The 9281-nt window shown below is 42.6% G+C and overlaps 2 protein-coding genes across 2 annotated transcripts; both read left to right on the forward strand.

Moving 5' to 3' along the window:
* Positions 2723–6101, forward strand: LOC110430382 (gibberellin 2-beta-dioxygenase 6-like). Its single transcript, XM_021448040.1, has 2 exons — positions 2723–3162; positions 6053–6101. The coding sequence occupies exons 1-2, from the start codon at positions 2723–2725 to the stop codon at positions 6099–6101; spliced, it is 489 nt and encodes a 162-aa protein (XP_021303715.1).
* LOC8080913 (gibberellin 2-beta-dioxygenase 2) lies at positions 6245–7569 on the forward strand. The gene is made up of 2 exons (XM_021448041.1): positions 6245–6700; positions 7214–7569. The coding sequence occupies exons 1-2, from the start codon at positions 6245–6247 to the stop codon at positions 7493–7495; spliced, it is 738 nt and encodes a 245-aa protein (XP_021303716.1). The 3' UTR covers positions 7496–7569.

The following is a 9281-nucleotide window of genomic DNA, read 5'->3' on the forward strand; positions in this document are numbered from 1 at the left end:
CAATCAAGGATTTGCTTGAGGGAGGAAGGAGCAACAATGGAGGGAGAGAGAGAGCTCTGGTCTGTCTGTACTCGAGATGTGTCGACTGAGGTAGGTGACGACCGTTGTGGAACAAGTCTAGAGGTATAGGTACCCCTGGGTCCCAACGATTAGAAATAGGCGGCACTGACGCCCTGGCCAAAACAGGTATTATGTCAAACTATTTTGCAGGTTGCTTTGGCTGTGAAGGAGAATGTTGATCTTAGAAGATAAGCATTTGGTTGCACAGTTGACCAACTATTCTAGAATTCTCCTTTATAGTACGGCTTTTCCTAAACTCAATAATCAAAAATAATATAAACAAATAGCTTCCTTGAGTTTGGATGAGCTCACATACACACTTTTGGATATCTGCAACCTGTTCATCATTCTCAGTATTTGATTCCCTGATTAACATCTCGATAAATCTCATTAGCCCTCTAATTTGATGGTCATTAACACCAAAACCCACAATAGGGCTTGATTGCACTTACAGATAGGAAATAGGTCTTGGTTCGTTCTATTAGGTCTCGATCATCGACTGAACTAATTGACCCAAATAATTAGCAAAAAAACTCATCTACAAAGCAAAATCAAAGCCCCAATCAAACATACTTCTCGACGAATCAAGCATATCTGCATCCAACAAACAAAGCTAATATATACAAAATTTTCATTTGTTAATCAGTCACGGTGTGGGGTGGTGGGAGCAGTGGCCAAGGCAGAACAGATATTGTCTCATTAAGCCTCATGGTCAAGAGAAGCACTAAAACTATTGAGGAAGGAGGGGCATGTGGTGTGATGCTCATCGTCAAGGCATAGGAGGGGCCATCGGATCTAATCTAGGAAGAGTTGTCAACTGCGTCAGCTGCAGCTTGAGTACGAAGAGGCAAGATGCCGTTGCCGGCTCCAGAGAACACGTTACCAAGGGGTGCACACGAGATGTTGTTGTTAGCATAGAGGAGAAACCACTACAATGTGCAGAAGATGTATAGGGGTTGGCTGCATAGGGTCATAGGTGCCGCCATTTGTTGTAGAGGATGCAGAAAACGCTCAAGTGGAGGTCTAGAGGACTCTCGAGGGTCAAAGGGAGGCAGGAAGAAGACAAAAGAGGAAGACAGTGGTCCGAAGTGTTTCACCATGCGAGTGGAGAACTAGAGATGGGTGATTTGTATAGCAAGGGTTTTGCATCCTTGGGGAGGGTTGGAAGGCCTTAGAGCCTATTTGCCATAGCTCACAACAACTTCATGTGTTGTTTTGAGCTGGTTTTTTTTTGCCAAATATTTTTTTCCAAAATAGCTTCATTGATAAAGCTATTTTTTCTCCTCTCACAAAGACATAAGTTGAGATAAAACTGAAAAAAGTAGCTTATTCTAGCTCTGTCTCCTATTTTTTTCTTTCATTTATGCATGAAGTTATTTTGTCAAACAACTTTTTTTAAAACAGCTCAGCTTTACTTAAAAAGTTGCTCATGAAGCTCTTTTCTAAAAAACAACTTCACTAGAAAAGCTGAGTTGTGCCAAATAAGATCTTAGTGTGCTTTTTTTGTAAAATCGATCTCATGAGTTACTTCGGTTAACCAAGATCTAAAATCGAGTAACGATTGTAATTTTGATTACTTAGGCCAGTCTCAATGGGGTTTCATTAGAGTTTCATGCACATTAAATATGCTGTTGTGGCGCTATATTAATGAAGAGAGAGATGATAAGAGTTTCATGGGAGTAGAGAGAGTTTCATCCCCATAAAACTCATATGCACTGTTTCCAAAATATTGATGTGTTGGAAACTGTGACATGAAACTCCCATTGAGGATGGCCTTAGAACTCAAGACCGAACCTCATTTCAATTTTGTCTCAGTTATTTTGGTTCAGTTTCTCAGATTATGCCCATCCTTATCAATGCATTATTACCATCAATTTTAAACAAACCAAACAGTGATGGATCCGATCGGAGCATGATCCTTATTAATTACATGGTAGTGGTCGTAAAAGATCTTCGAGCCCCACAACAAATCTACCTTGATAACTTTGAATCTAGCTAGCTACAACCGGCTTATAGCTAGATTGAAGGAGATGTGTCCATCCTTTCCAAAGAAAAAAAAAAGAGAAGGAGATGTCCATCCTATATATCCGTCCCAAGAATCAAATGCGAAATAAAGGGTTGGAAAAAAGGTTAAACAAGGTTACCACCGTCGTCGTCAGCCGCGCGTGTGTATGCATTTCAGTGGCCGGCATGGATTTAATTGTTTAAGAGCTCACTCACACTGCCGCTTTAGAGAGAGAAACGACGTACTATAGCTAGCTAGATAGATAGATCATATTATTTACAGAAATAAATAATCGTTCGTGCTGTTGATCTGTCGTACGTTCAGAGATCTGTTAGTGTCAAACTAAAACTAAACATGAGGTTACTGTCGTCGTCAAGACTCGTGGCACACAGCAGTTCAAGTCAAAAAGATCCACAGGGCAGCAGGGTCCAGAGGTCTGGTCAGCATTTCAATAGAAACCACCTCTCTCTCTCTCTCTAGCGCGCGCTCTCTCTCTCTTCCAGACTTCCATATAAGCACACCACTACTACTCTCCCCGGCCTCAGCTCGCATTGCACCTTACGTCTAAGCTTACTACTACGAGGAACGCCCTTACAGCCAGCTTATTACAAAGGCACACAGCGCGCGCCAACCTCTCACGATCGACACGCCGCCAGCATGGTGGTGCCTTCCACGACGCCGGTGGTGGTGCGCCAAGAAACGCCGCCGCCGCCGCTGCCGCTGCCGCCGTCCCACGACGGCATAATAGGCATACCGACGGTGGACATGTCGGCGCCGGGCGGCCGCGGCGCGCTGTCGCGGCAGGTGGCGCGCGCGTGCGCGGAGCACGGCTTCTTCCGCGCCGTGAACCACGGCGTGGCGGTGGCGCCAGCGGCAGGCCCCGCCGCGCGGCTGGACGCCGCCGCCAGGACGTTCTTCGCGCTGCCGCCGCACGACAAGCAGCGCGCCGGCCCGCCCAGCCCGCTCGGCTACGGCTGCCGCACCATCGGCTTCAACGGCGACGCCGGCGAGCTCGAGTACCTGCTGCTCCACGCCAACCCCGCCGCCGTCGCGCACAGGGCCAGGTCCATCGACACTGACGACCCCTCGCGCTTCAGGTATATACACCACACTACAACACTTACTTCTTACCACTTACACTATGCAAGTATGCATGCATGACGCATGTACATCTTTCATTGTGATCCATGCTAGCTATAGAGTGGGAAAGGAAATCCTTCTAACAAAGCTCCAACACGAATCTCGAAGCTAACTCATTTTAATTAGGCACAAATGTATCTGATTTAGAGCTAATTTTATTGCATTATCGTCATCAATGTTTTACACTCAAAGTATATAAATATATGTATAAACCTTCAAAAAAAAGTTTATGTATACACAGCATACGTGTCGCACTCTGGGTCATGGTGATTTATTATGCTAATAGCAGGCCTTGAGGTTTTAAAAGCTTAAGCTGTCAAAGAGAGACATACGCCAAAGGAACGAGAACAGGTGTTGTGAGGTGTGTGTTAATGTTGATGGCTACCTGGAGTGTCATGCTCCTCTGCACTGTGCCTGCAGTGCTCCTTAATTAACCAACAGCCTATATATGCTACTGACAGTGCGTGTGTGATAGATGTGTGGTTTGCATATCATAGTCCTACACCTGTCGGAATGTCTCGCTTGATGCTAAGCTCTCAGCAGCAGCTAGCAAATGATGAGTACATATATATAGTAGTGAGAGTAGGTTTGTTTTTGTAAGGTTTTTCTCTATCTTTTGTGTGTGGAAGGTGATGCAAGCATTTGATATAGATTAACCTTTGTTGCATGCATATTATAGTTAAGGACTTAAGGTCAACATGCATGATGTGTACATGCATGCATGTTTGGTATAGTTTTGTTAATTCCTGCTCATTAATTTACAATATTGGTACTTTGGTCGTTTAGAAGTCAAGACCACTTGGGGTATGGTGTCATATGCATGTATGCACTCCTCTAGAGCTTCCAACTAGGGATGCTTGTAGCCAACTTCTGATGGAGTACACACATCCACATAATGTTAAGAAAAGATGGCAAAAAAAATGTTTATTTTGGACAGTGTTCCTTGAATTTTTGGAGTATATATAGATTTAATTAAGCCCAGCAAGAAGCATGAAGTGTTAGACTTCCTGAGAAAGCATCCTTTGATAATTGATAGTGCCAACTTTTTTCGACGGAAAAGAGAATAATAGTTCAACAGCAATGTGGGCATTCGAAATCCAAACATCTATATATTAATCTGAATATTACACTATAAAGGGATAGACAAGAAAGATAGTTCATTCAAGATTCTTACTCATGATTTTTAGCTTTACTGATTTTTTTTCCAGTTATATGCTTTTATCCTTGATTATGATAGCTTTAGGGGGATGTTCCTGTATGTTGTCGTAGTCAGAAAGGCCCCCATCAAATAAATTGTGCAAATGCATAACTACATAGTTTTCAAAACAATAATTATCGCAATAATGGCGCGCAATTGATGCCACAATAGGCAGAGCAATGATATGTTAGTTCCAACAATTCAAGAGCATACATAGTAGCAGTAGTAGTAGTAGCAGCAGCTAGTTTCTAAAGCAAAAGAAAAGGCACAAACTGATGGGACATAACAAACTCGACAGCTCCACAGAATGGGCTTGGGCGATTTTCTGATGAAAGGTAGGTATAATTGCCTTGCCAAAAGAACATTCCAAAGGCTTACAATCGACTGCTTTTCATTTTGCACTGTAAAATGGCTTGTACATTTTGCTTGTGAGAGGGACAGCCCTTGCCCATGCTGAGAAAACATTTAAATGCCTAACAATTGACTGAACATAACAGATGAGATATCTTTAGCTATTTCTGTGCATTGGGAAGGGGAGAGATCTCATCCAAACAACAATGCTAGCCTGCTAGGAGAGACCTCACACACTACACAGGCCCAGGCAGTGGCCTAATTCAATAGAGTTGGTTGAGAGCAAATAAAATGAAAGGGACAAGAAAACCCTCCTCCCTCTAAGGTAGTTAGAAGACCCCTCTCAGTGTCAGGTCCCTCTCCAACAAACTATGTGTATTTGCATGTCAATCAGTATCACATATCTGCGGCGCAGTGGTCTTCAATTAATGGACATACCCAACCACCAATTGATGCAGCTAGCAACAGAACCCATGGCTATTGGATACCTCTTACAGCTTTTTCAGTGAAGTACACTAAGTTCCATACAGAAAATGATGTTTTTAGATGGTCACAGGATACACATCATATATGAACTTTGAAATGAATTCCCTTTGTTCTCTATCAACTAGACATGAATCATTAATATATGGCCAATGTCCAATATTCATAATGTAGCAGCTATTAAGAAGTAGAAGAGCCTTGATCACATAAAAAATCTAAGCTTACAGACACAGCAGTTGGGAAACATACAACTGTAAAAATGCTACGGAGTATTGCATAAATTCCATATGGATTCGCTACCCCCAACTAATCTAAGAATGCTAGCAACAAGAATAAAAATGGAAATGGCATCAGAATCTTTGCAGTAGCCATTTTGCCATAGAACACGAGTATAGGTAATAGCAAGTAGGGTCCACTGAAGTACAAAAGCTTGATAAGAAATAAAATGCTCCCCAGGGCCCCCTAAAGAGCATATCCATGCTATCCATATAAAGCCAAGCAAAGGAAAGGAGGCACACATGCAACGGGTCCTCTTTATGGCAAGATGAATGAGATGTCCCAGGAGGGGTGTAGTGGCAGGGGCAGTGATGAGTGATACCAAGCACTGATGGGTCTATCCATGGAGCAGTCGAAAAAGCATGCCCAATCCTGTCGAAAAAACCCATTTGCCCATTGGAAAATTGGTCACACCAAAGTTTCATGTACGGCTGATCCAGAGCTATCCATGCTTTTTTTTTTTTGAAAGATGGAGCTATCCATACATCACAAGAACCGAATATGTATAGCATGTGACTGGATTCTGGTTCTGCTCCCAGATGCATCCATAGCATCAAGCTACCGTCTTTTCAAGGCTGCAGCTTTTGAGTTGCTGCATATTCATACATCAATCAGTCAAAATCTTCTCATCTTTCTTCAGTCTCCTTTTTCTCTCATGGCACACATCCAATTGGTCTTCGTGATAACTCCATTATATTGATCAAATCGATCCTGGGCAGATTTTAACTCACATGTTGATGCTTTTTCTTCACTGTTGTTGCAGTAATGTGGTGAACGAGTATGTGGGAGCAATGAGGCAGCTTGCATGTGAGATCCTGGACCTGTTAGGAGAGGGGCTAGGGCTCAAGGACCCCAGATCCTTCAGCAAGCTCATCACTGACACAGACAGCGACTCACTCCTGAGGATCAACCACTACCCTCCAGCATGCACCATTCAGAAGCTTGACCATGACAACCAATGCAAGATGAAGAGCAGTTTCAGAATCAAGACTGGCAATGGTGTGAACCAGTCAGCAGGTGCACGGATCGGATTCGGGGAGCATTCAGACCCGCAGATTCTTAGCTTGCTCCGATCAAACGATGTTGACGGCCTTCAGGTGCTTCTGAACTGCGACGGCAGGGAGGTGTGGGTTCAGGTGCCATCCGATCCATCAGCATTCTTTGTCAATGTTGGTGATCTCCTCCAGGTAAAGGCATCAGTTTACCTGAAAATAAACAGCACTAGTAGATAAAGTAAATGAAAATTGCTTCTATGAGCTACTTAGAAATTAAATTAGCAGACTCTTAAGTCTAAAACAAGCACAGAGGCTAGGCACAACTCAGCACCCCCACCATTAGTACTCACATATGAAATTGCATTATGCAACTCCCGTCTCAGTGCATCATAGAAATAGATTCTTCACTTACTAAAAACATGAAAAAGAAATGTATCTCTATTTGATTCGAACTCTAAATAGACACCAGGTTAGCTATTGCTCCTTTTGTGAAAAGATGGGTCGGCACTGATATTTTTGGACACATCTCTTGGACTGCATCAAGTACATCATACCAACTGACAAGAATTTCTGTTTTTGTCTTGTTAGTTGTTACTACATCTGAATCTAACAATAACCAGATATCAATCCATAGTGCAACAATACAATATTATGTCTCTCATACTTGGTTTGTATTCATCTCTCCTTTCCCTTTCTTGTTCCCAGGCTTTGACAAATGGGAAGGTGATAAGTGTCCGGCACAGGGTAATTGCAAACTCCTGCAGGGCAAGGCTGTCCACAATCTACTTCGCTGCGCCGCCACTGCATGCACGAATTTTGGCCCTCCCAGAGACAATCACAGCCAACTCACCCCGCCAGTACCGGCCCTTCACCTGGGCCGAGTACAAGAAGACAATGTACTCCCTCCGCCTGAGCCACAGCCGCCTCAACCTCTTCCACATCGACCATGATGACCACAGCAATGTCGGCAAAGGAGAACAAGAATAGGGAGCACTTGCTGAACTGCAGGCAGAGTTAATGGTGGGGACTAGGTAGGTAGAATTGTCCCCAAAATTTTGGCTCTCTGGCTTCCACAGCTAGATATCTAGTATTATGATGGTGTAGGGTTGTGAGTCTGCCAATGTGTAATAGTATTTAGCATTGTACAGAAGTCCTTGTTGTATGGTACTGATGTACTATTGCCTGTTTTAGCAGTTTGTTGTCTCCACCTAACTTTTATTTACTCTCTCCCCCTTTTCTAGTGTTGCCTTTGCTTAAAGAAACCTCTTCCTTGCACAAAAGTGAGACCTAACTCAGACTCCTGCTGAAAATTTTGATACAGTATCCTTTTTTAAGAAATCTAAAATTAAAGGCTAGAAGGAGTTCAAATGTCACATATACTATAAGCATAAGTTAGTTCAAGGAAGTGATAGAATGTTCCAGTAATTAATTCTGCAAATCCATTCCATCACAAACTATTCCCCACTCTTTATCACCTTCGCAGTGCAAATATTGACCCAAATTGAGCTATATCATATTATCTATATGAATAATAAGCACATTTTTTTTCTCGAACACACAGGAGAGCTATGAATCATTATATTAAGAAGAAAAGGAAAGCGGATTGACTCCATACAAAATCCACACACTCATGCCTCACACCTTGCAGTGAGTTGCACATGCCCATAAACAACCTGACCACATCCTAGAGGCTACAGCCTTAAAGGGCGCTTGCCTCCAACTGGCTCAAGGACCAGCATTATTCATCACTATTAAAAAGAACCTAATTCAGTTTCAAATCATAGGCAGCGAATACAAAATGAGTTAATTTTAGTTATCTGCCATTCTTCATGACATCAGAATCAAAGTAAATTACCAAATGTGGATTCAACAAAAGAATAAGCAAATCTCATATTAATGGTAAAGGGGGAATATATCACAGTACATCCTGAAATGGAGTTTATGGTGATCGATTTACAAAAGCAATGGCCTATTTCGATGATATTTCAACCCAAGTTGGTTTTGTTGTCCTCGACTGTCCATATTAAATGATGAGAGAACAAAAAAAACATGATTTGAGCAAATCAATGTATTGGCCCCTCTCATATATAGTCACACACCTACAGTCTTTCAGACTGTTATACAGTGTGAATCTCTCTGATTGAGAATTAATACCTTACATTGTATGCGATGGCAAGAAAAGCAAGAAAAGACAGAGACTCAGTGAAGCTGCATGGCTTTTTTTTTGAGAGAGAGAGAGAGTTAGCTGCATGGAGTGAGTATGCCTATTATTTGGGAGAAGTATTAGGCAGAGTGCTGTCCTGGGAAAACTTCAATGTCCAACTCCCACAGCAAGACACCACAGGCATTGCCAAATGGTGGGAGGAGGCAGCAAGCAAGGTGCCAAAGCAGGATTGAAGGTGGTTCAATGGAATCCCGAATCCTCATTTACATTATATGGAACTTGTAAAAGGAGAGGAATAGGAGGATTTTCGAAAACAAACACAAAACGGTGAAGGACCGAAAACGGCGACCAGAGGGGGGGTGAATGGGAGCCTCAAATTTCTTTCGAAATATTTAGCCACTGTCCCGAGTTCACCACCAAACGCGCAACAACTCCAAATCTAGAATACTCACGCCAACTGATGCCGGAAGTACCTAGAGAAATTTCTTAGGACTATAGATGTTCAATGCAAGAGACAAAATACAAATCGAAGTCCAAAGAACTAAGTTGTGGACAAAACGGAAAATTAGGGCCAGAGAAAATTCATTAGAAAATCGCCAAGAAAAACGG

This window comes from Sorghum bicolor, chromosome 9 (genome assembly GCF_000003195.3).
Source record: "Sorghum bicolor cultivar BTx623 chromosome 9, Sorghum_bicolor_NCBIv3, whole genome shotgun sequence".
NCBI classification, from domain to species: domain Eukaryota; kingdom Viridiplantae; phylum Streptophyta; class Magnoliopsida; order Poales; family Poaceae; genus Sorghum; species Sorghum bicolor.

Excerpts from the sequence above, each read along its gene's own strand:
- LOC110430382 (XM_021448040.1), top strand. The coding sequence starts at position 2,723 with ATGGTGGTGCCTTCCACGACGCCGGTGGTGGTGCGCCAAGAAACGCCG. Across the intron at positions 3,163-6,052 it reads GACGACCCCTCGCGCTTCAG|ATGCATCCATAGCATCAAGC; the intron begins GTATATACACCA and ends TTCTGCTCCCAG.
- LOC8080913 (XM_021448041.1), top strand. The coding sequence starts at position 6,245 with ATGTTGATGCTTTTTCTTCACTGTTGTTGCAGTAATGTGGTGAACGAG. Across the intron at positions 6,701-7,213 it reads ATGTTGGTGATCTCCTCCAG|GCTTTGACAAATGGGAAGGT; the intron begins GTAAAGGCATCA and ends TCTTGTTCCCAG.